General features: G+C 45.4%; 1 protein-coding gene across 4 annotated transcripts; it reads right to left on the bottom strand.

Moving 5' to 3' along the window:
* Nucleotide 1: 1 nt before the first annotated feature.
* SLC37A4 (solute carrier family 37 member 4) lies at nt 2-25,272 on the bottom strand. 4 transcript variants are annotated; one of them, XM_029573261.1, is made up of 10 exons: nt 25,217-25,272; nt 18,675-19,147; nt 16,885-17,117; nt 16,431-16,674; nt 14,945-15,103; nt 13,611-13,696; nt 12,929-13,042; nt 12,367-12,432; nt 4,546-4,684; nt 2-2,088 (listed from the first exon to the last, which is right to left on the bottom strand). In XM_029573261.1, exons 2-10 carry the CDS (start codon nt 18,820-18,822, stop codon nt 1,922-1,924), a joined length of 1,356 nt encoding a protein of 451 aa, XP_029429121.1. In that variant the 5' UTR covers nt 18,823-19,147; nt 25,217-25,272; the 3' UTR covers nt 2-1,921. The 4 variants fall into 4 exon arrangements, with proteins under 4 accessions (XP_029429121.1, XP_029429120.1, XP_029429122.1 ...); XM_029573260.1 differs by lacking the exon at nt 25,217-25,272 and adding an exon at nt 19,966-20,100; XM_029573262.1 differs by lacking the exon at nt 25,217-25,272 and adding an exon at nt 19,520-19,591.
* Nucleotides 25,273-27,033: the final 1,761 nt, after the last annotated feature.

The raw sequence follows: 27,033 nt of genomic DNA, 5'->3' as shown, positions 1-27,033 counted from the left end.
AGACTTTTTAATGACCATTTATATTGCAGAGGTCAGTGCTTGGTTTTTGCTAACCTCAGCCCTGATTCTTGAGAGGTAAAACTGTTTGATGTGTCTCTTTGAAGATATAACAAATGTCACTCCCCTGCAGGATCTCTCTAATATACAAATGTTTTTAGGGATTCAGCTTCCTGCGTACCCAGAGCAAGTATTGGTGTCAGACTAGTGTTTTCTCTCTAGGAGACGTATGCTAGGGCCATATAATAGAAGCATTTCAGTATCCAGCAGACCTCCACAGGCTACAAGGACGTAGCATTTTTCAGTAAAAGTAACTCAAGGAGAAGGGAGGGAGGCTCAGAGGAAATGTGAATAGGTAGTAGATGCCTGCAATCACCCAATGATAAAGCCAGGAACAAGCACATAGTGCCAAAATTAAAACCTTTTCTCAACACATAGAGTAGTAAGGATGAAGGAGAGAGTGGGAATTGTAGGTGAAGGCGATGCTATAAAATGGGTGAGCTTAAAGGTTCTTATCTGCAACCACCCAGCCTCTGCTACTGTACATCCTCCGCTGAAGGTGGGAAGGATACTGAATCCCAAACGGAGCAGACTGTAAGCAGTACTGCGGTTACAAGATGAAAATGGGAAGGCTAACTGGCATTGTCTAATTAAAGCAGGGGTGTCCACACTTCAGCCCATGGCCAAAGGCTGTTCATGAGCGCTCTTCAGCCAGTTGGGGTGATGCTGAGTTCTGGCCCATGCTGGAGCTACAGTGTGTAAAACGTCCACTCTACCTCTCTCTCTGTTCCAACTCATCGGTCCCCTAGCAAAGCAGACCAAGCCTCATTTTACATTTAGGCTTTGCTAATATGTAGAAAGCCGACTGATGGAAGAGAGGCTAAGCATGCAAGACCTCCCCTGCTTTCTTTAAAGGCACATGCTCCATCTTTCTAGCCGACCTTCACAGGAGCTGGCCAGGACTGGTATTTTGTATTTCTGTGCTGCCGAGGGCTGGCGGGGAGACAACCTACAGCAGTAGTCCAATCACGCTCAGAGCCTCCTCTTGGGGTGCTGCTTATAATTTATATGCAACAGAAAATGTGGTTGGGCACCTGTATGCCGAAGGTCCAGGCTGCCCGTTTATCCTGAGGGGCTGGGTGTGGTTCTGAAGGGAGAGCTAGCAGTGGCTACCTCGATTTTACGTCTCTGTTCCCTGGTTATTAGGAGCCAGCCTCTACATTCTCACAGTTCCTTAGCCCCACTAAACATAAGGAAACCCAGATGAACCCCCTCTCCCTAATTCAAAACAAAGAAAAGCTTTCAGGGAACTCTACTGCATTGGAAATCACATCCTATTCCTTTAACAACAGGCTTGAATCTGATCTTCATACCAACAAAAAAAAAGACTGAAAGCACAGCCCCAGATTTTCCTGCATAAAACTAAAATTATTAGATATTACTGGTTTAGTTTGCAGAAAGTCCCTGGAAGAGTGTGAGTGCTGGGAAGGGGTAGGGGCTAATCCATGCTGAGGTGAGTGTGGAGGGAAAGTTAATACCCTTCCCCCCCACCTGAAGCCCAGTATGTAGCCCTCCTCCCAAAACGTCTGCCTGTCCTCAAAGGCTACATCGTCCAGCCCTTTTCTCTTGATCTCTTTCCTAGTGCTTCTGCCACTCATGCTGGGTTTCCTGTCGTGCAGCAGGACTGCAAACATCAAGTGTACAATCGGCTGTAACTTTAAAATAAAATGACTGGCATAAATCATCACACACCTGCCTTAGAGCCACCCACGCAGAGGACGCCAGCCTTATAAACGAGTAAGCATGAGATGAATGATCAGGCCTTGGTTCTAACCATGTCCCGCAGTGAGAGGAAATAGGTCTAGGCCACTTTGTTACATAATTAAGTTAGCGTGTCCTCTGCTGCCTGAGCCTCCACCTGATTTCAGTCTTCCTTCTTGGGCACCCGTCCCATCTTGGTACGCATGTTCCGACACAAGAAGAACACCACTGTGGTTACGACGCATGTCATTTCTGCGACCCAAAAGGCTGTGTCCCAGCTATAGTACTTAGCAATGGTGCTGAAAGGTAATCCAGCCAGGAATCCTCCAACTGCAGAGAAAGACAAAGCACAATGTCAGCTCTCGGTTCTGAAATGAGACCATTACAGTTCTGCCAGTGCCTACCAGCCCAGCTCAGGCACAGCACAAAAACTGCCCTGCTCCTTTCCTCTCCCCACACACCCCATGCCTTCCAACTGAGTCCGGGTTGTGGCTCTGATAGTGCCCACCTGCCCCAGTACAGGGAGCGCAGCTACGTTCTCTATTCACCTCCCCTGTTGCTCCTCATCCTGGAGAGTAGCCCTGTTGAAGCAGAACTTGGGGAAACATTTTGCATTAATCCAGCCAGGCTGATATATATATATATATATATATATATATATATAGGGAGGCATACTTGGTGCTAGCAAAGTGGCTGAAATGTCTCACAGGGAGGGCAGCTGTGACAGGAAGCTGTAACTTCTGACATTGATAGAAATCAGTTTCGGTTCAGACATTCAGTTTTTCATCCCCTACACACAATCATGATTAGAAACTTTTAGACATGTTTTTCTCTGCTTACAATGTATGAATCTGTGGTTATGCCATAATAAGTTTTTGTTGCATGTACAAAACAACGAGATACTTATTCTCAGTAAGTTCCCTGCTAATTTCCTTTTGCAATTCAATAACCATAACATCCCTGTGAATATGCAAGCATGGAGCCTTGTGGTCCTTGATCCCAACCTCTCTTTTGAATGCCTATAAAAGCAGTAGTTAAGTCTTCTTTTTTTTTCAAACTCCAGTTGGTCAACAAACTGCGTCCTCGCTGGAGCCACATGATTTTCGCATGGGCCTTCAGTCACTGATTATTTAATAATTTAGACTACTGCAATCCCCTTTACATTACACTCCCTAACAATACACTATGACCATTACAACCGGTCCAGAATGCAGCAGCACGCGTTTGCTCCAGCTCTAAAACCTGAGACCATATTTCCCCAACATTGGCCGACCTTCACTGACTCCCTATTAAATGGTGGATCATGTATAAGAACGCTGCGGCAGTCTTCAATTTACTAAACCTAGACCATCGCAGTTGGGCTAGTTCTATCCTGAAAGTTTATCGCCCCCACCCCCCTCAGAGCTTTACATTCGGCACAGAAGAAGCTCCTTGAGGTACAATCAGTAAAACTAGCTCATCTAAACAATTGGCCACCTGGAACTGAGCTCCAGGGATTGTGCCTTTTCTGCAGCAGAATTCCCTCCCACCATGGAATTAGAATGGAGTCTTGTGTGAAAACATTTAAAAGAGCATTGAAAACCTGCCTCTTTAAGAAGGCCTTTAATGAATAATAGGCAGGGTTTGGATACGGTTTTTATAGGAAAATTGGTTCTTGCCTGCTAATTTTGGTTCCTGTAATACCGCGATCAGTCCAGACAAGTGGGTTTAATGCATCCCTACCAGCAGATGGCGGCAGAGAACAAAACTTTGAGGCATTGCTACATAACGAGAGCACCACCTGCAGTCCCTCAGGATTTCTCTGTCCCCGGCAGATTGTAGAGGTGCAAACCTGCAGTCCTGTCTGAGAGTGTGTGTTTGATCATTGGAAGTTGGAGCAGCAGCTCGAGGTGTTAGGTTCCTTTGTGGGCCATCCCTCAAGTGGCGCTGGGCGAATGGGGGGGGAAATTGGACACCCCTGGCTGAGCTAGCCCATGGAACCCGAGATTCTGATAGCCAGGGGACTGGCTCCCTCTGAATCTCTGTGCTCTCCTCCTGCCTACTGCTGCCTCTTCAAGGGACGTACCCTTTGGTTTCTCTGTTAGTTGGATTAAGTTTGTTTAAAAAAAAAAAAAAAGGTCACCTCTAGTCACTAAACCAGCCTAAAATCAAAATTCAGTGTTTTTATGCCCATGTAACCCCTCAAGTTGAATCCATTTTCACATATCATTTAAGCTTCTCTTACTTGCCCACAAATGCATTTATTCTGCAGCTTCATTACCTATCTTCTTTCTCTCCCTACACTAGGAGTAGCCAGCTCCAATCCTCAAGAACCAAAAAACAGACCAGGTTTCTGGGATATCCACAATGAATATGCATGAGATAGATTTGTATGCAGTGGAGGCAGCATCTGTAACTATATCTCATGCATATTCCTTGTGGACATCCTGAAAACCTGGCCTGTTTGTGCCCTTGAGGACTGGAGTTCGGCCACCCTTAACCTGTACCCTTCCTCTTCAACTCCATTCATTGGGCAAGTTGCTCTTGTCTGTAGCCTTCTCCTCCAGCTCCCGACTCTGCTTTCCACCTTGCTATGCCTTATACATGGACTTCCTGAGTCAGTGTGCGTATGCATTCTCTCTCTCTCTCTAACCACATTGAAGTCCATCTAAATACATTTTCCACAGACTCATGTTTATTATGTATGTCTGTCTTAACTAGATTATGCAATCATAAGTTTAACCTTCCTCTCACCTCTAGCACCCTGTATAACTCTTGTATTGACCAGGAAGAGGTTAGTATGCTCACCATTAGCTGATAGTGCAACAATAGCGTGGGAGGTGCCGCAGAAGTTAGCTGGCGCACTCTCGTTGGCTATCACTCCAAACAGTGCGATTGGTCCGTAAGAGGAAAACCCAAATATAGCTCCCAGTATTAAGATCCAGAGCTGTGAAACACAAGTTAGCAATATTTAGAATCTAACTCTCCTGCATTGATACGGTCTCATCAGCTTCCTACCTTAGCTAGAAAAGCACTACAGAGCTCAAAAGGGACTTACAACAGCCCAGTGTTTCAGCCTCTACAATTAAAAAAAAACCTCCAGACTGGAGTCTACGCAATCTAAATCAATATATTCTCCCACTTCCTACAGGGCTGAATGATGCACCTGTCTTTGGAGCTTATATATTGAGTAGAGCAGCAGCCTTTTCCTGGTAGAAACCGGACTGAACACACAAAATCATTAGATGAAATAATATGCAGAAGTATAATTTTATAAGAGACTTGTCTTGCATTTATTAAACCATAAAGGAGAATGATTAACCACATTTTTGTTTTTAAGACAGAGGAAAGTGCTGCTACTCTCTCCCCACCCATCAATGAATGAGATGCCAGGCCTGCCTTTAAACTGACAAGAGAAATGGTCAAACAGCGAGGTCATTGGATTAGCTGAGGATCTCTTCCTGCTCTACAATAAAAGTCATAAAAAAATGACCTCAGATGCACTGATTTAATAATATTAAACAAATGATGCATGGGCTGTACTATGAGCCAAACATATATATGCTTCAGAAAATAAGAGGGAGACAGGACCAAGACTGTACCAATGAAAAGCTGAAGGACAAAGGGGGCAGTCTGTGAAAGTGGAGGGAGGGGGGAAGGACCTCAAAGGGAATGTGAAAAAAAAGCTTTTTCATTGAGAGAGTGCTGGGCACCTGGAACTGATTTCCAACAGAGGTTATGCCCCATTTTCTGCTGCGGCAAGACTTAGAAAGTTCTCCAACAATTATGGTGAAATTACTACTTATCTGATAATTTGCTTTCCTTGAAGGAAGACAGGCTAGTCCACGACCAGTGGGTTATACACCTCTATCAGCAGATGGAGTCGGAATAAAACTGACGTCACAGTATATAGAGCCCTGCACTGACATCAGCCCGCCAATATTCTCTGAAAACGTCAACTGTGGACAAACTGATAATACTTGAACATAACTATGAACAGACAACCACTCATGCACCTAACCAATAGCTAAGAATACAATGACACTACCTTAGGGAGTGGTTCTGTTACTTACTGGACATCCCAGGAACCACTGTCACCTAAGAGGACAAACAAACAAGCAGGCAGCCAAAAGCGAGAAATTGGATTAGCCTGTCCTCCTTCAAGGAAAAGAAATTATCAGGTAAATAGTAATTTCACCTTCCTTTGCACTCAGACAGGCTAATCCAGTGGGAATTACCAAAGCCACTCCCGAACAAGACTGCACGAGCAAAGGCTACATCTTCCCTAGCCTGCACATACCATTTCCAGGTCCCAAAAAACACGAAGGCAGGCGATCTAAAAATGCTATCAGGATTGCAAAAAAGATTAGATGCCACAGTCTTTTTCAACATCGAGTGGAGACGATGACTGGGTTGTAAAGAGTAATATGCGTCATTCGTAGTGCATATCTAATATATAGTCTGATCGGTACACCAATAGACGAAACACATTAACATGATTAAGAATCACTTCTAAAATAAAAAAATCGATATCACAGCGGATCATATTTGTAAAGAAAGAATTGACATACAAGTTAACAGTTGTTTCAACCAACCTGAGTCCATATGCATCGAAGCCCCTGAGGCAGCCGTTTTAACAACGGCGAAACTCAGCCAGAGTCGGGCAATAACATTTTAGACGTCTCCACCTCAATAAAGTTGTCGAAAAAGACCGTGGCATCTAATCTTTTTTGCAATCCATACCATTTCCAGGCAATAATGCCTGGAAAAAAAGTGTATAAGGAGGCCCACTTCGCTGCTCTGCAAATCTCGAGCGAAGACACCAAATGAAGTTCCGCCCAGGACACTGTCTGAGCCCTGGTGGAATGCGCCTTAACCTGTTTAGGCAAAGCTTTCTTGGCATCCACATATGCTGCCGTGATAGCCTCCTTAATCCAGCAGGCACTTTTTGCCTGCATAGCCGGCTCACCTTGTTTACCTCCATCATGGAGCACAAACAGCCAGTCAGGCTTCCTGAAAGATCTAGAAACCTCTAAGTGCATCGGATGCCATTTGACATCTAATGTCCACAAGAGACAATGCTCCTCATCATCTCTAACCTTGTACATCATTGCCAAGGAAATAGATTGATTCAAGTGAAATTCTGAGATTACTTTCGGCAAAAAGGTTGGAACAGTTCGAAGCTGTACCGCCTCAGGAGTCACACACAGGAATGGCTTGTGGCAAGAAAGAGCCTGCAATTTGGACATTTGATGCGCTGAACAGATTGCCACCAGAAAAAATGTCTTCAAAGTAAGTAACCTCAAGGAGAGGTGGAACCTGCTAAAAAATCCAGAACCATATTGAGGTTCCACAAAGGCACCAGCAACTGCAAGAGAGGCCAAAGATGCTTCACTCTTTTTAAAAACTGGGAAACATCTGAATGGGCCGACAAGGATCCACCATTTACTCGACCTTTAAAAAAGGTGAGAGCTTCCACTTGAACCTTCCAAGAACTAAGGGCCAAACCCTTAAGCACACTAACCTGCAAAAACTCCAAAATTAATGGGATCTGTGCAGAACGAGGTTGAGCTCCGTGCTCCTCACACCAAGCCTCAAATATTCTCCAAACTCTAATATAAGCTAAGGAAGAGTAGAACTTCCTAGCTCGAAGCAAGGTGGAAATCACTCCGGTGGAATACCCCCACTTCATAACTGAGCCCTTTCAAGGGCCATACCGTAAGACAAAATTAAGTCAGATTATCATGAAGCACGGGCCCCTGTTGCAACAAATCTCTGTGGGCTAGTAGCCTGAGAGGTGCGCCAACCAAGATCCTCTGCAGATTGGCATACCATCCAGAGCCACCAGAAGCACCAGCACTGTGTGCCTCGTGATTCTCCGAATCACCTTTCCTAGTAAGGGCCATGGTGGGAAGGCATATAGCAGCCTGCCCCTCGGCCACTCCCGAATGAGTGCATCGATGCCGAGGGCCATCGGATCTCTCCAGCGACTGAAGAATCAAGGAACCTTTTTCACTGACCGAAGTCGCTAACAAATCCAGAAACAGGAGACCCCAATGCTTGACTATCAGCTGGAAGGCTAGTTCCGACAACTCTCATTCTCCTGGATCCAGACTCTATCTGATTAGGAAATTGGCTCTTACATTGTCCTTTCCTGCTATGTGAAAGGTGGATATGTCTAGAAGATGCACTTCTGCCCACTTCATGAGCTTGTTTATCTCCTGCAGCACCTGCTGGCTCTTGGTTCCTCCCAGGCAATTGATATAAGCCATGGTTGTTGCGTTATCTGACATGACTTGGATTGCTCAACCTTGCAACCAGTCGAAGAGCTGCAAGCACACCAGCCGAATCACCCACGCATCTAGGCGATTGGTGCTCCACAGACTCCTGAGCTCCAGTGTCCTTGCGTTACCAATTCCTGACAGTGAGCCCCACACCTCTAGAGGCTCACATTTGTCATGAGTACTATCACTTCCGGCTTCTGCAAGGAGACTCCTCGGATGCTCCTCCTGTGACCACCACTGCAGGTGGACACTGACTTCTGTTGGTAAGTGGAGCCTCACCAAGTAGTCCTAAGACTGGACTCCACCGTGAAAGTAGAGCGCATTGAAGGGGGCACATATGTGCCCCTCACTGAGGGAACCACCTCCAGGGTGGCAGCCATCAAACCGAAAACTTAAAAGGTAATACTACACAGTTGGTCAGATTGGCATTCTCAACCTCTGCATGTGCCATCAAACTCTGAACACGAACCTCTGGCGGAAACACTCTGCCCTTCTTCGCATCAAACTGAACGCCGAGATATTCCAGCGTCTGAGATGGTTGCAAATTGCTCTTGGCCTGGTTCACCACCCAGCCTAACTCTTGAAGCAAGAAGACCACCTTGCGAGAAGCAAAATATTTTCTTCCACACTCCTAGCCCGAGTCAGCCAATTGTCTAGATACGGATGGACCAGAATGCCCTCCTTGTGCAATGATGCCGCTACCATCACCATGACCTTTGAGAAGGTCCTGGGAGCCGTGGCCAAACCAAAGGGTAATGCCTGAAACTGATAATGCTGCGCCAAAATGGCAGGAACAAAATGGCAGGAACCGTTGATGTTCCAGCCAAAAGGGGATATATAGATAAGCCTCCGACAAGTCCAGAGACATCAGGAACTCCCCCGACTGCACTGCCATTATGGCTGACCGCAAGGTTTCCATGCAAAAGTGAGTCACTCGCAAATGCCGATTGACTACTTTGAGGACTAGAATGGGATGTAAGGAATCCTCCTATTTGAGAATGACAAAATAAATGAAATAGCTGCCCATATTTTCTTGCAATGTTGGAACAGGCACCATGGTCTTCAACTGTTTGTTCAATGTAACCTCCATTGCTACCTTCTTATGCAGGGAGATATAAAGGCATCCCAGGAATGTGAAGAAAATCTAGAGCATAGTCATCCCATATCGCCTGTAGGACCCATTGGTCCAACATGATCTGGACCCACCTCTGATAAAAGAGAGTTAGACTGCCACCTATCTCCTGATCCAGCAGGTGGGTCAGTACACCTTCATTGTGAGGCTCAAGGGGCTCCTTTACCGGCTCCTTCTGGGCTGTTTGGGCCAAAAGAACTGAAACCTAGCAAATGGCCGTGATCTCTGCAGAGCTACTCTATAGGGACGAAAATGCATGAAGCCCCTGGTATGGCCCCGCATGCCAAAAGAATGTGGCACCAACTTCTTGTCCTCTGGCATTCATCCCACCTATTTGCCATCTTTTCCAACTCACTACCAAACAGGAGGGAGCCCTTAAAGGGTAATCTTGTAAGTTGGACTTCAAAATTGTATCAGCTGTCCAATCCTGCAGCTCAGCTGCCACCTTCACATGGGACAATGGAATATAAAACTTCTAAATAAATAAATATCACTGAAAGCCACACCTCTGACTGCCATACAGACCAGGTCACAGCCTGCATCCGCCAAGAACGCGGCTCCCAGTTCCAACACTGCTCTGGTATTCAAGCCTGCTTCATCAGCCTCCTGAGAGAGATGCAGACATGCGCAAGCCACCAGAGGGCAGCACAAGGCGATCAGCAAATTTATTGCCATGGCCTCAAAGGCCTGCTTAAGGATAGCCTCGATTTTCCTATCCTGCGGTTTCTTCAGTGCTGCTCTGCCTCCAACCAGGATGGTTGTTCGCTGGGTGATGGAACACACCAGCACATCCATCTTCAGAAAGAACAACTGTTCCCTTGCTGTCGGATCCAGAGGGTACAGCCCCGCCAAGGCGAAGACCCCTTTAAAATTAGCTTCCAGGGCACCCCATTCAAGGTCAATCAGCTCTTGACTTGTATCCAATATCAGAAAGAAGCACGATGCCTTGCGAAGGGTAAACAAAATAGGATCCTTCTTTAGCACACTCATGGAAGCCACTCCAGGCACTCCCAGCGTCTTCAACGTCTGGGCCACCAGAGCTGGCAACTCATCCCTATGAAAGAAATGTAGCATCATCCTATAAGGCTCCAAATTTTTTACTCCTTGTTAAATGTAACTTTGCCTTATTCTCCTCTATTGGTTTTTACTTTATTTATTGCTCTTGTTATTCCCTTGTTCTATGTAAACCGATCCGATATGGTTATTACTATGAAGGTCGGTATAAAAAAAGTGTTAAATAAATAAAATAAATAAATCCGGAGGAATTTCCCCTTCTTCCAAAGAGTAGAGATCCCCATCATCAGTGCCATCCGGATCTCCACAGTTGTGGCACTCATCAGGCTGCAGCATACCCTGGCGCTAAACCCCAGAGCTAGCCAAGGGAACTGGAGTCTTGGCTGGTTCTACTGAGCAGGCCTGCAGCCCTTGAAAAAATTCCACCATGCGGACTCTACTGTGGCATCCGCCAATCTATCCTTCCCCAAGGACGAACCAGTCCAGGGGATGACAGATTCAGATGACACTCTGGATAGGACACAGAATGGTCCCACTCCTTGCGGCAGACTTGTGCAGAAGAAAACACGCAAAATGCCTTTGCGGCCTAACACTCAAGCCTAAACGCAGGGCCTAGCCCGCTGGCTGCTCGACCTGCCAAAAATGCCGCAACACACTAACCCCCAGAGGAGGAGGGATGTCGACCAGACACACTGAGGAATGGAGACCCCAAAGTAGTTAAAAGAAGGGATCCACACCTCTCTACCTAACACATGCAATATGCTTTATTCTTTAATTTATTTTTTTTTTGTTACCTGAGCTCAGCCCCTCCCAGCTGAGCACACAATCAAGTCTCCTGCTGAGGGGGGAGAGGGCTATGGCCTTCACTGCCACGCCTCTGGATCCTGCATCTACTATAAAGTTTTAAGTCCATGCCGAAACCGGCTACCGGACAAAGGCACTCAACTGAGGGAGGGACCCAAGGATATCAACTCAGAGGTGGATTGGTGCTCTCCAGATCTTTTTCCTTTATTTATTTATTATTATTTTTTTAACTAGCAATCCCACCATCTGCTGGAGATGGAGAATACTGTTGGGCTGATGTCAGTACAGGGCTATATATACCATGCCTTCAGCTTTACACTGTCTCCATCTGCTGGTAGAGGTGCATAACCCACTGGTCATGGATTAGCCTGTCTGAGTGCAAAGAAAGTAGCATATTTATATCAAATATAAGAATAGTTGTTTTCTGGCATTTCTTTTGGATAATTTCTTTTGTTCTTCTCTGGGGGGAGGGGTCTTAGTAATCCTTAATAGGAAGGGAGGAGGAGGAAGACTTTTGAAGGGGGAGAAAGGATCTCTGAGGGAGGAGCAGAGGATGAGGGGAGGAATCAGGAATAGAGGGAGAGCAGGGAAGAGGATTCAAGAATAAAATAAAGGGTGAATACTAGTTTAGGTGATGAAGGGAGGAGGATGGATCCACTCTCACATCCATCCCATATCTGCTTCAATAACCTTTCCCATACCTCCCCCCTAATCCCTCCTTCACACCCTCACTTAACTCAAATTCCCTTACGCACACATCTGAAACCCCTTCCTCACTGTTGATCCTTTCTCCCCACCCCAGCTTCCTTGATGATTCCCTCCCCGCCAAGGGCTGCAGCAGGGTACCTCCGATTACGAACTCTTCTTCCGCTGTCTGAGCTGGACTGCCATGCTTTGAACCTCAGAGTTCAAATGCTCTGGCCTGAGCAGCAGACAGAAAGTGGCTTGAGGCGCCACTCCAGTGTTCTGCTCTGCTCACAAAAGCCTTGATCAGCAGTGGGATCAGCGGGAGGTGCAGGCCACTGCTGCCTCATTTTTACCTGGCCCCTGCTCTCTTGGGGGAAGGACGGGATTTTGCAGCACTTTCCCCTGGCTGCAGAATCAGCGATTAGAGGCACTGGTTTGTAGGAGCTGAAACAGGGGCAGAAGTCAAACATGAGATCTTGGTGGCAAAGAGTAGTCTGGGAATGGCATTAAGACCTGACAGCACAATAGGCAGACAGGAATGGGCAGACTGGTTGGACCCAGGGCCTTTATCTGCTGCCATGTTCTCTGTTTCTACATATAAACATGGCTTTCTTTTAGAAAATCAGGGACCTGCTAGAAATACGCTGTGGAACTAACAAAAACAGGGAAAACAGAAAGATGGAAGGAGAAAGAAAGAGAAAAAGCAACCTCTTGCTCCGGTAACCCAATGAAAGCAGCGAAAGGGTGGAGAGCAACAGTCCAGAGACCAGTTTCCTGAAGAGAGGGAAAGTCAGGAGAAAGAAAACAAGCAAAAAATGCCATTACTTTTTATTTACAATCAGAGCAAATAATGCATTCAAGCCACATGAGCCCAAGTCTCTCTCCCACACAGCTGCAACTCTGGGATGCACAGCCCATCCTCGGGTATCGGGGCTTTGGGCACAGCCCTGCTCCATCCTGCCCCCCTTTCCATGGTTATGTGACCCTTCCCTGCTGAGGCAGGGACTGGTATAGAAGAAATCCTATCAGATGCAAACTATGGTCTAATGTCAGCCAGCAATGGGCCCCATGGCTAGGAAGATCAATGTCGTCACACGTTCTAAGGAGATTTGCATTCTGTTTTCTTATTAAACAAGAACGCCTGGCTTCTCACAGTACTCAGAGATGTACATTGTGACTTTCAGGACATGTATTTACATCACCATGCTTAGTCATACTCCTGCTCACAAAACTATTCAGTCTAAACCTCCTGTCTCTGCATGTGGATTACCTTAGAAGACTCGGAGGTGACTGTGACCCGGAAGAGGCACATGGACCCCACCATCCCAGCCATCATGGAGAGCAGGAGTCCATGCCGGGGGTTTCCATAGATCTTCAGGCCTGCCTAGGGGACAGATAGGAGACAAGCTAATACAGCAGGTGGACACATCTGAAAGACCTCCACTGTTTTGCTCACAGCGTTGGAGATCCCAAGCACGTGTGAAGATTCCTTAATCAGAAATGACTTTCTCTAGGAGCCTCCCTGTCCTAATGGCAGCACATGCAGCAGCCCAGTAGTCAGACGGTCTTTAATGTCTCTACTTGCTGGGGTGCAGTAAATACATCGAATGTCAATTCCTGTTCTACCAAACCCAGGACTCCCCATAATCTGTGACAATGTGTGGTACATATGCTGTCCCTTCACAGATGGGTGCTATGTGTACCATGACGGCTCTCCAATCAAAGGCAGGTTACTTAAGTCCTTCTTTCACAGCCATGTTGTGTGTGTGCTGTTCCTGCATAGCTTACACTACATATGTGGGATACGGAGATGTCTGCATGGGACCGCACTCCATGGATTCAGGGTGGCATAACTCACACGTCTGGAATCAGTCGGCACAGCAGCTGGCAGCGATGCCGGAAGGAAATAATAGCTGTGGTATTTGGGTCATAAAACGCAGTGCAAGACTTACCTGTGCTACTGCTCTATCTGACAAGTACCCAGCTGCAATGCTGCCCACCAGACCACCCACCTCCAGGGCACTCATGTAAGAGCTGCCTATAAAAAGAAGAGGACACGATGAAAGAATTAAAATCACTGCACGCAACAGCAAAGAAGCAATGAAATTACCACAGTGTCCGCAGGAAATGGCATCGTCACTCCCCTGGCCTACATATGTGAGTCACTTGCTTCTCTTGGCATCTCTCCCTAGGAGGTCAACTAGCCCAGGGCAACTGTATGAGCTGTACAGCAGCACATGTTCATATGTATGCAAGGTCAATGCAAGGCTATTAGGCCTCCTAGACAAACCTTTCATCTTGTGCCCCCCCCCCCTCCCCCAATTAATTTTTGCAAATTAATACTGTACATTAGTATGGATACAAATTCTGCATTTATATTAGCAGATTTACACTATATGAAAAAGGAGAATGTGATACTGATTGTAACACTGTAGGAGATGGCAGTAAAAGACCAACTACACCAGCCAGTCTGCACAGTTATTCTGGTCCACATTGCTAAGAGTATATACCAGCAATGAGTCAGTGTCATTTGACCACTGTAGGACACTGCTCTTCATCCACATCAGATTTTTGTTGATTCCCAGGAACATGAGCGTGCAAAGCTCCCACACTGAATGCAACACCTATCATCATCTCCAAGCAGCCACTGAAACCAGTGAAGCTTTTGCACAAACATTTGACCACCAAGGTCCCTGTGGCCATGCTGAACTGCCTACCACTACCCTGCTGCAACAGCAGATAGGAAACGCTGTTCGCCGCCTCCTCCTGCTGGCCAGAGGAGATTGCTGAAAGGGCAGGTGGAGGCAAAGGCCTTGCAGGCAGCCACTGTGGCTAAAGCCCACCCCCTTCTCCTGTATTAGCAGTTCTGGGAAGTAGCCACCTCCTCGTTCGGTAGTCAGGATGCAATCAGCCCGCAATCCTCATCTATTCCAGGACAGCGGGTGAGTCCGGGCTGCAGTCAGTCCACTCTTCTGCTGCTTCTTCCTGCAGCAGTTTTTTCTCCCTCCCCCTTCTCCCCAGTTTTGGTGCTCTAGCCTAATTTTCCTAGTGTTTAAGCCAGCCCTGTGTCCATAACATCTCATGTCCCTCCCACAGCCCCTGCCCCAAATATCTATGCAAACCTGTCCTTACTGGTTACAGTGGGCCTTTCCCAGTGCATCCCACTACATTGATTACTTCTGGCGGTCTCAAGGTGGTGCTTCTTTACTCAGTAAAGAGTTCTCTGAAGTGAAGTTTACACAGCACGAGAGAGAGACATGACATGATTTCCCCCAATAAGTCTCACCTATAAATGCAGACTGTTCTTTCTCCTGGATCAGAAAGAGTTGACCCCAGTCCGTGCAACATGTCTTCACCCCAAATACCACCAGGTACGCTGCACACAAAACCCAGAGATATGGCGTAAACAGGAACTCCTTCAATGTGCTGTCCTCTGTGGTAGAATCTAAGGAAGAACAGATAGCAAGAGAGGATGTTACAGGCAACATGCAGTCCCTTCTGCCCACACTCACTAATCACCTGTCACACTCCATCCTTCAAGGCCTCCTTCCCTTCAGGCTACTCTTGCCAAATTGCACCGCTCAAGCAGCTCCTGCTATATTGTACTCAACTATGCTGCTCCCTGACTTCTACTCCTGCCACTCCGACCCATTGCACACTACTTCCCCATGCTGTTCCTGTCGAACTTATTCCTTACACACACACACACACACTCTCCCCCAGCTCACAGCCCTCCTTCCATATACGCATACAAACATGCCATCTACATCTACTGTAATATTTGTTCCACACATATTCCTACACACTCCTCTACACTCTGCCTCCCCTTGCACTGAAAGAATGCTCCTGATGGTATGAAACAGAGCCAACATTTATTAACTAGGTGCTATATTCAAATCCCCATGTGCTGGGGCAGAGTCCATTGCACCCCTGGTCAGCAGCGTAGGAGACAGAATCTTGTAGCCACTGAAAAGGCAGCACCCCCACAGCGCACGTGATCAGCAGGGCAGAAAGCACCATGAGAACAGTGCAAAAAACACACAGACTGAGGTGTCCCAATTCCACCCCTCATGTCTCTCAGCTAGCAAGTCTGAGACTTTCAAACCTGAAAATCCTAACAAAGCTAAGTATATAAAGTATATAAAGAACTCTGTGTCCTTATCGTAGCTTTTGGTTTGCACAGGTACTTCCTGTATTGCCCATAGCCAGGCAATGTACACTCAAGAAACAAATTGGCACCTGGGACAAATAATTCTGTTGCAAAATAATCTAATTGGACATCAGCTGTGTGATATCCTACTAGTTAACATTTTTACAGCGCTACTCAAAGTGCACAGTCGCTGCCTGCAGTGTATAGAAGAAATGATCTATGATTCACGGACTGCATGTACTGATGCACCTGTTGGTCAGCTTTTGCTCTGTGATCATACCAGAAAGCTCTTGCCTTATTGTCTTTTCCCTTTGTTCGTCTCCCACCCACAACTGCAATAGTTTAACAGTGCAGAAGAAAAAAAAGCTATCTAGCAACACTGGAGAAATCCCTTGTTTCCAGCTGATAACTGCAATATGTGAAAGAGCAGAGTCACGCATCCAGGGTGCAGAAACCCCGGAGAACTGTGCATCTTGGAGACATCTGGGAGTGATCATATCCAAGGTTGCCAAAGAAATCGACTAGGCATGCCTCCTGTAAGACAGGGGCTGGAAGAGCCTCCTCCAGCAGGCCAGAGTCTGCCCAGGCTGGACACGGGGGTATGAGATATAAGAATACTCACCTTTCTTCTCCTTCTTGGGTCCTGGTTCGATATTGCTGAGTCCAACATCCGCTGGCTCATTCTGAATCAGGACAACGCACAGAAAAGAAGCGCCAACGCAGATTAATCCAGATATAGAGAGTGTGGTGCGCCAGCTGTAACTGGCAGTCATCAGAGTGGCAATGATGGGACCGAGGCTGCCAGCCAAATTCATGCTGGTAGAGAGGACTGCCCACCAGGTTCCAAACTGAGATGGTTCAAACCACTGCAAAAGAATCACACAAATAACCCAAAGAGAAAACTAAAACATCTGAGAGCTGCCAGGAAAAAGCTCCCCTCACCACCATCTCCTACAGCTCCCCTCCTCACCATTCTATATGGCTCCCCCATAGTCAGTGCTCCTATGCCAACTGCTAGAGACTCTTCTCGTTAGTTAACTCATCAACTGCAAAAGAACAGCGTAAAACATATTTACCTTGCGCAGTATTTTCCCACATGGAGGCCAGCCTAAACCTTGTGCCAGTCCATTGAAAAACCAGAGCAGGGAGAACAGTGCCACGGTTGAACTCCAGGAAAACATGACATTGACGATTCCTACAAGCAGAAGGCCAGAGGAGAAAAGCCAGCGGGCGCTGATCTGGTCCGAGAGCACACCGCTGATGAACTTACTGATGGCGTACGCTGCAGACTGACTGCTGGTGATCAGACCTACGAGAGCACAAAGCCCAAAAGAACCTACTTAGGGAAGATCTTTGTGGCTGAGGAAAGACAGCTTAATGCATCCAGACCAATACTTGCCACCCCATTATAGAAACCAGCCACCCATGCTACAGGGTAAAGTTTTACTGATAGCACATGAGATTAATTAAAGACAATGGACAGAGTCTCCCTCAGAGACTGTGGAAGTGTGAAGGTGAGGTTTCTCTCAGAGAAAGCAGGCATGCAAAGGTTAATGAGAGCACAGTGTGCCTCATGCTTGCGCTCTCTCTCACTATACAAAAAAGGTGCGTGTATTTTGATGCAGACTCTCTTCCATATATACACAACCAGCACCCTCCATGAGAAGCAGTTCTTAGGCAATGAATGAGTGCTGCAGAGTTCAACTCCTGTTTACCCGGATGCCTCAGGGCTACTCCTGACAAACTGAGTTACAGTCTGTCCCTGGGAAAAATATTGCTGGTTAATTAGGCGAGTACCATGTAAAATAGCAGGATTGCGAGAGTAGCTCTGCCATTAATGGGAGTGGTACTACCATCTCTTCTGCTGGAAGCAAAACACTAGCTGCCATTCCAGATAGCTCTAAGGCACGTCAGTGGCATTCCAGCAGAGATCCAGCTGCCCAAGCTCATGAGCTCCATGTAAAGACTCTCTCTAAAGAAAAAGCCAGAGGTAGTCACTAAATCTTCCACATCTGGAGGCACAGGAAGCCTCTGCTCTTTGCATCTACACTTTGATTATATATGACTGATTATACCGGTGGTATCTAATTTTGATTATACTGATTATTATTTTATTTTGTTTTATGTTTTACTAGTGTTGAGTTCTGTTCTCCGTTTTAGTATTATATTTGCTCAGTAAGCTAGAAAAGCAAACAAAATAAGAATGAAACTACATCACAGTACCCAGATCCAAACATTCTACTCAGAGTACACACAGTTGTATAGATCTTATACACAAATTCAACTTCCCTATGCATCAGAATTCATGGAACATAAACACAGCTCTACAGCTCTTACACATACAGGCCAATGACCTAATACATTAATCCATGGTGCATACACACATAGGCCACTGACCCATCCACAGGAATCCACACAACTCCACAGCTCTTTTACACATACAAACACACATTCACACACACACACACGCACGCACATAGACTATTGTGCCATGCACAGGAACCCATGGAGCATATACATGGCTCCTAGCTCTCTCACACACAGACCACTATCCCCTGCACAGGGATCCAAGAAACAGATACACAGAGACTAATGTCCCATGCACAGAAATGCATGGAGCACATACATGGCTCCCATTTCTCTCAAACATAGATACTGTCCCATGCATAAAAATCCAGAAAGCATGCACATAGCTCTCAGCTCTTACATACACAGGACATGGAGCATATACATGGTTCCCAGCTCTCTCACACTTAGACCACTATCCCATGCAAAAGAATTCAGGAAGGGCAAAGATAGCTCACACACAGACCACTATCCCAGCACAGGAATCCACAGAATGTACACACAATTCTACAGATCTTACCGAGATCATCTTTGTCCAATTTGATTTCTTCCATAACAGACGGCATGACAAACGAGAATGTTTTTCTGTTGAAGTAATAAAGCGTGTAGCCAAAAAACATGGCTGTGAAGATGACTGTTCGGTAATAGCCATAGCCCTTCTCTGCCATGGTAAAGACAAAGATCGAAATCCTGGGGGTATACTACTGCCAAGACTTGGTTTCAGTGCACGTTTAAAAGGATAAAGCCACAGCCCCTGAAAGGAGAATGGTAAGTGTAGACAAGAGATGAGAGTGCGAGCTGTCCACTGGAGTGGAAACCCCAGACCCCCTCTCTGTGCGCCCCTCCTCTACTGTCAGGTTGCAGTCCTGGCCTGGGACTGGAAGGTTTTTGCTGACTTGAGAGCTTCACTCAGTCTGTTTGTCCTGGTTCCACTTCCACCTGTTTTTGGAGAATGATTAATCCAATGAACTCTGTCGTCATAAAATCTTCATTCTGCAGTAGGAAAGAAAAAAGCAGGTTTTGTGACAAACAACATTTGTCTGTAAAGTGAGGCAATGAAAGGCACAGAGTGACACCCAGCAACTCTCCAATCATCTTTGATCTCCAAGATCATAGGTCACACCGGGATCAATATTTTCCAGGAATAAATCTGGAACTGCAGTTCAGAAAGGAAGGTGGGCGGAGATGGTAAAGGTGTGGGCAGAGCAGGGTGACTCACTCTAGCTCCAAGCCACATGCATACCTTCTACACCACCACATTTCCAAAGCACATAGCAGAGAATTTAGCTTGATTAGTAGACGGCATCTGGGCAGCACTTTGAAATTTGGACATTGAGCAAGAAAGGTGGAGCTTCACTGACTTACATGAAGGGAATGACTGAGAAAACATCTGAGATCCCCTCTTCTGATCCAACCTTATTACTACTGCATGAAAAACTATCAGGGGAGATAGAAGAGAGTCAGAGTGGACTAGATGGAGAGTGGAATTTGTAGCTATTCAGAACGAGAGGGGACGGGGGACAGTAAAAGCAGTGGTTACTGGGACATACCAGACAATCAATCAATCTCCAAAATTCAGAGCTTTCGTGCATTTGAAGCTGAGGGTAGCCGATTGATACTTTTAATGCTCAATCACATTTGTGAGGACTAAGGCATATATAACCAACTTCTTTTATGCAGATTTGGGATTGTAATACAAAATCCAGATTCCCAATCTCTACCCATTATAATGGCACAGAGGGTGACAGACATAGCTGGCCAATATTATCCTGTAAACACTATCACTCTTTTCAACAAACGTATTCTCATACCTGATGGGGGGGGGAGTTCAGCTAACCCTGTTTCTTGTGAAGCAGCCTCTTCATGTTCCCCTGCCCACAATGCCTTTCCTGCTCTGTACACAAGTGGAAGCTGCAAGCATGTAACTGGATCAGGTCACACTGCTCTTAAGTAGGCAAAGAAAGGAGGCTCTACTCGGATCACAACTATATATAAAAGCTTCCTAGCCCCTGCCTTGAGATTGGCTTCTGTTGCAAACGTTCACATCAAGATATCAAACAGCAGAGTCAGCATTAATCTCATCCTGCCGAAGCACAGGAACTTGGGACTCATCCACATTTTCTACTCGCATTCCTCAAAATGGAAAAGAGCCTCTTTCTTGGTGCTGTTTCTTCTCCTTCAGATCTTGTTGTCAGGTCTCCTTTTAGCACTTCTTATAACGTGTCAAAAGTGCTTATGTGCTGATTCAGTCTGTCTGTCTATCATTTCTGCTAAAGTACTCTGATCAGGTCCAAACTTTGGGGGCGTGAGTGAGTGAGAGGAGAAAGGTCAGTCATGGTTCTAGAAGTTCTACTATTGAAAATGACCACAATCTAAGAGCATAAGATTTGCCATACTGGGTCGGTCCATCAAGCCCAGAATCCTGTTTGCAACAGTGGCCAATCCAGGTCACACATACCTGGCAGGATCCCATGCTGCTTATCCCAGGGTTAAGCAGAGGATTTCCCAAAGTACACTTTAATTATAGTTAGTTAATGGCCTTTTCTCCCAGGGGGGATCAGGTCGTTTTAAATATAACAGCATTGAAAAACACTAGAAAATGCATGCATGGTTTTCAATTCTTTACTGTTTTCTCTCTCATGTTTTTACACTATTTTTAGAATGAAAAAGCTGTTACCTGACTCCACTCCTCAGCTGTTCATGCTATATTCACACTTGGCGTGCATCAGTGGAGTGGCCTAATGGTCACAGCAGCAGGCTGAGAACCTGATGACACTTCTTGTGACCTTGGGCAAGTCACTTCACCCTCTATGCCTTTAGCTACAAACTAAGGGCCCAATTTATTAAGCATTTTTCCTATAAGATACAGAATGGGAGAAAAGCCTTAGTAAATTAGGCCTTTAGATCAGCACTTCTCAACCCAGTCAGGTTTTCAGGATATCCATAATGAATATACATGAGATAGATTTGTATACAAATACAAACCACACATTCATTGTGGATATCCTGAAAACCTGACTGGCTAGGTGTGCCCCAAGAACTGGTTTGAGTGGAGGAGTAACCTAGTGGTTAGAGCAATGGGCTACAAACCAGGATTCAAATCCCACTGCCACTCCTTGTGAACTTGGGCAAGTCACTTTACCCTCAGTTGTCTCAGGTACAAAACTTCAATTGTAAGCTCTCTGGGGATAGGGAAATAACTATCATTCTTGAATGCAATCTGCTTTGAAGTGCCAAAAAGCAGAATATAAATCAATAAAATAAATAATCTCTTTGGAGACAGAGAACTACCTACTGTACTTGAATGCAATTTGTCTTGAGCTACCAACGAAAAGGCATGAGCTAAATGAAGGTCAACATAGCAATGTCCCAATTTGCTTATATAAATAGTGATTGAAAGAAATACAGATGCATAATCTCCAACCAAACATGCTTTATTCTAATTATTTTTTAATAGATCCATTCCCAAACCCTAGAACCAGACTAGAGATTCCAGCAATTTACAAATTTTTATTTATGGACATTCAATCTGACATATCACATTGTGGAAAAAAAGATATGCATTCACAAAAAAGCGAGGAGTAGCTTGCTTGTTACGGCGGTTACTACCCCAAACCAAATAAGCCTGATACTTCACTTTCAATGCATATCCAGCATAGCTCTCTGCTTCATCGGCAGGGGAGAAAGACTGATACTTCACGCATATCCAGCATAGTTCTCTGCTTCAACGGCAGGGGAGAAAGTCTGATACTTCACTTTCAATGCATATTCAGCATAACTCTCTGCTTCAATGGCAGAGGGAATGAAGAAAAGTGGATCTATATACAGACAACAACCAACAAGGACTGAATTACATAGTCTGGGTAAACAAATAAGCATGGGTGTAGCTTGCTTATTGCGGCAGTTACTACCCCTAATTAAGCTAGATATTTCACTTAGATGCAGCTCCAACACTGCTCTCTGCATTAATGGTGGGGGTGGAAGGGAAATAGAACCAAAAGGTTACTAAGAGCCAAGAGTAACAGATAAGTATGAGAGAGAAAAAAAAAGTGCAAAGCTTGCTGAGCAGACTGGATGGGCCATTTGGTCTTCTTCTGCCATCATAAATCACCCCAGTTTGCCCTCAGTAAGATCAGAAACCAGTGAAAGGACAGACACACCAATCCCCATACATGCTTCTATCTTCAAGCCATCACAGCATCAGGTGCTAGAATGCCACTGTGCACTTTTGACACTAATGTATCAAGGGAATCAGGATTTCTATCCTGTCAGCCATCATAACAAACTTAGTTTAGTTAGGCAAAGATAATGGAGAGCTACACAAGGAACATATGAATGAAAAATACTGGGGACACTGTATAAATTCCCATGAAGACAGTGACCTGCATGAGCAGCTGGACTCCAGCTGTCTGCCCATCATACCGGTTTTCATCCCTCCAGCTGTTGGAAGGATGAAAACAGGTATGATGGGCAGATGCAGGTCAATACAGAGAAAGTGATTCCACAAACTGTAATGTGATAGGCTGCAGGTCACTGCAGACAAACTGATCACTGTCAGCTCTTGGCAGATCACTGGGAAAAGGCTGGCTTTAGCCAGTTCTACAGTGGCAGATCACTGCAGAGAGGCTGATCTCAGCCAGCTCTTGGTGACATGCCACTGCAAAGAAGGCAACCTCCGACAGCTTTAGGGTGAAAAGCTACTATAGGGAAGTCACCCGCTGCTAGTTTTATGGTGATAGAGCACTGCAAAAAAGGATAATCCTGGCCAGCTGTATAGTAACAGATCATGGAAGGCAGATTTACCTGAACCAGCTCTTTTGCGACAGGTCTGCAGAAATGCAGATCCTAGCCAGTTCTATATGTGGCCGGACTGCCTGATTTGGGTCCCTGCCCTCCTGACCTTACCTGGCACAAGGATGTATAGTGTAAACCCCCCCCCCCCAAAAAAAAAAACAAACTTTTTTTTTTTGGGGGGGGGGGGGGGGTTGATGACAACTGTTTCAGTTTAAATCCAGTTTGAGACTTGTGCTGTTGCAGAAACCAGCCGGTATCTGATTACACCAGGCACAGGAAGTTCAGTTACTATCAGGAACCAATGGGGAGCCAGCTCATTACACAGAGAGGATGAGAACTTCAGACCAATCAGAAAAAGAGGAAAAAAAAAATAGCCTAAGGCACCAGGGATCAGTGCTGCGTTTTTGGGTAATGAGCCTAGCTACCAAGCTGAGCTAAACTGTTCAGGGTACTAGGAAAAAAGAGAGGAAAGATATCAGTGTTATTTATTATTATTTATTATTTAACAGTTTTATATACCGAATTTCTTGTAAGAGGATACAAATCAATTCAGTTTACATTGTAACAGAAACAGTGCCTCATAGAGTGCAATTACATTGAACAAGGGCATACAGAACTAGGATCATGAAACTGGTGAACAAACAAGGGTATAACTCAAAAACTATGTTACAAGGTTAGTAGGGCTGTGATTAGGTTTGCGACCGTGTTATTGGCAAAGGACTTTGGGATTGGTATTTTAAATGGACAAATAGCAGTGTTGGTGAAGGAGATCAGAGATCTGTGCTTAGGAGAGGATCCTCCTCCCCCACTTCGACCACAGCTACCAGGAGACAGAGTGCACAGCAGAAGGAGAGTCCAGGAGCTTCCACTACAGGAGCAGGGAGTTGACATTCTCCCCACTGCAGGAGCCATTGCAGCTAAGCAGCCCTAAATTGTTCAGCAGCAGCAGAACAACGGATTATGCTTTCATTCTTTGTCCCTGCCTTGCAATATTGACATCAGACTATTGCATCAGTGAGCTGCCAGATAAACACTGCTACTAACTGAGTAGATACCTGCCCTGAACTTTCACCCCTTGCATCAGGGCGGGAACCAGTGTGTTTCCCCTTGTTTGGAGCCTCTCTAAGACTGGCGCTTCCCAGAGAGTGCCACTACGTTTTAACTAATACAGCCTTCATTGGTTATGCTTTAAGGGGGTATACACTTGTTGGACTGGGGATTATGAGAGGAACAGTGAGAATTACCCTTAGAGTTTGGGGTAAACAAAGTTTGCAGAGTGCAGTCTAAGCAGGCAAATCAACAGACTGCTATGGATAACTCAAGTTGATCATTATGGCTGATTGCAGGTTGCTAGGTTTAATAGCAAGTAATATTGGACCATTTTGTGACTGTTATACTTATTGTCTCGTGCTAGTAATAATTATTTTCCCTTCTGTTGCTGTATCATCGCTGTATGCATCATTCTACTTACCGGTTCAAGTTTTACTATTAATGTTTACAGTAGAGTGGTGATTTTCTGCACTGTACCCTGTTCCCAGGGGTAGGGTGGGAACCACAGGGACCCACAAAAGAGAGGATCAGGGCATTTGGATTATCTATGCCAGAGGCGCTAATGTAACCCACAACCTCCCACTCTGATACTCATATCCACGGATGCAGATGGGGGGTTATTCTTCTTGTGCAGCCCCTCTCCCTTGGCAGCATAATACTTGAGGGGGGGGTGCTACATATAGTAACAGATCACACAGGACATGCTGACTCTGACCAACACTTAAGGTGAAAGGTTTATGAAGACAGCCTGATTTTGGACAACTGAATGATGAGAGGTCACTGCAGAAAGACCGATCCTGGTCAACTCTAGAATTCCTCTACATCTAATACTATGCAGACTTGTAAACCTGATCCTAATAGGAAAATGGGGACTATGTTAGCATTTCATACAACCTGAGTAGAGCAGAAGTTGCTCAGCCTCGGCCAGTTTCAGGGGTCCTGGTGGTGGAATGAGGAAGAATGGGTAAAAGTAAATACTAGCTCAGACATGTAGCTCCAGGTCATCGTGTTCAGGGTACACCACTTCTGGATTGACCCTGGATGTGTGGACTCATAGTCCCCCATTAACAATTAAGAGAGATGGGACCTACAAATTCATAGAAGCGCCGCGGCCCTCCCTAAAGACCCTAAGTGCCGGGCTTCAGAGTCCTACTGCTACGCAGTCTCACACGCAAAACGAACGGAGGAGTAAAGATAACTGGGACCGTGACCCCTTACCTGCTTCCTATGGCTCTGCCTTCTATCAGCTCGCACTGATCCTGCCTTCATACAAAACACACTGTGGTTGGATCAGAAAGCTGCCAATCAACAAAGCCCAGCAATCAGTCACGTTCCCAGGGACCGCGTGTTGATTGGTTCTTTCGGACATCCCTCTTCCTGTGTCTGAACGGTCGCCATAGGGACGGTGCAGAGGTCACGCCAGGGAAGCCTGTGCTTATTGGAATGCCTGACGTGACGCTGTAGAAGGCAGCTCTGCGTTGCTGTATCAGCCTTGAAGGGAGGGAAGTACTCAACTGGCATAAAAAAGGAGTAGCTGGAGGGGGGGGGGGGTTTGGAATGAGTGTGCTGGAAGGGGGAATGAGTTTGAGGGGGGGCCAGAGATGTGCTGGGAGGGGATGGTTGAATGTGTGGGGGCCAGACATGCTGGGGAGGAATGTGCATGAGGGGGCCAGTCATATCCTTTTGTGGGGTGTGAGGGAATGACTGTGTAGGGGGCCAGATATGTGCTTGGAAGGGGAATGAGGGACCGTTGTGGGGTTTTTTCCCCCACTTTAAAGGAGTATAGTAGTGGTGCATCACTCAGCTATACAAATGGCCTGCATGGAAGGGGGGCCAGATCAAAGTCATTACTGAATAATAAATTGTGAGTTTGATAATTTACTTTTAGCACATACTGTCTGGTATAATCTGGGTAGTGTTTTATAATCCACAACAATCTGTTGGACAGTTTAGGGACTTAAATACTAGTACAAGCCACTATATTTTCTCCATTACACTCACAAGAGTATTTTGTAACATTTTCTGCATGTAAATACCTTCTAATAAAAGTAGTTTTAATCTCATGTTTTGGGCTTCTTTTTCTGGTAAATTGTGCTTGTTCTTTCATGATTACCTAGTAACGTTGGGGATCAGACTGGTACAAGCAGCTTCCATTCTAGAGTTGCATAGCAGCTCCAACTTTATCCATCAACACCTGTATGAGCATAAACCTGGTTCAAGTGTTGTTATGATTCGGTAGTAGAGTACTCTGGCAGAAGGCATAAATATCAACAAGAAGAGGGTGATTGTGGACTAGGCCACCACCATCGAAACTTTATAAATAAATAAAAAAACTTTCCCCCTTTTCTTGATTGCTGCTTACCCAAACCTGCTACTTTTTGTTCACAGCGGTAGCCCTGAGCAAGGAAAGAATGATAATTACTTATAAGGTCTATTAAATAATTTGATAAACCATAAAAGAATTAAACAAAAAAAATACTAATACTATAAAAAGGAGTATTATTTATCCCATGGTAAAGGAATGGAACTAGAGCAAATAAAAATATTTAGATTTTTAAAATTACAAAAGCTGGACTTAACAGATATAAAAAAAAAAAAATTAGGAAAAAGCATACACAACCAGAAGCCCATGTTTTTTATTTGAGAAATCCTACACAAACTACACCTATCTGAAGCATAGTGTTCTAAAAGATTATGTAGAAGAATATTATCTCAAATGAAAGAGTATATGAGACAAAAAGTTGAAGACTGGTAGACAAGCTGGTCAAAAGGGAAAAGACTGGGTATGTATGCAGAAGTTTTGGTTACAGATTAGCTCTTAATATTGGAAGGCAAAAGAGGAAAGCAGACTGACTAGTCAGGCGTGATAAACAACAAGACTCAAGCTCCAGCAATAGAGGTGAGAAAAAAAAAAGCTAGGCTCAGAGCAAATGGCAGACCATGTCTACACCTATGCAGAAGGAAGCCAGTGGAATTGGAATGTCATCCCCAACAAATAGAGGAAGTAGGAGGTTTCATTAAGAAATCATTCAGCA

The sequence above is a fragment of the Rhinatrema bivittatum genome, chromosome 12, assembly GCF_901001135.1.
Source record: "Rhinatrema bivittatum chromosome 12, aRhiBiv1.1, whole genome shotgun sequence".
Classification (NCBI taxonomy): domain Eukaryota; kingdom Metazoa; phylum Chordata; class Amphibia; order Gymnophiona; family Rhinatrematidae; genus Rhinatrema; species Rhinatrema bivittatum.
Note: the sequence above shows the minus strand (reverse complement) of the source record. Positions and strands in the feature narration are given on the sequence as shown.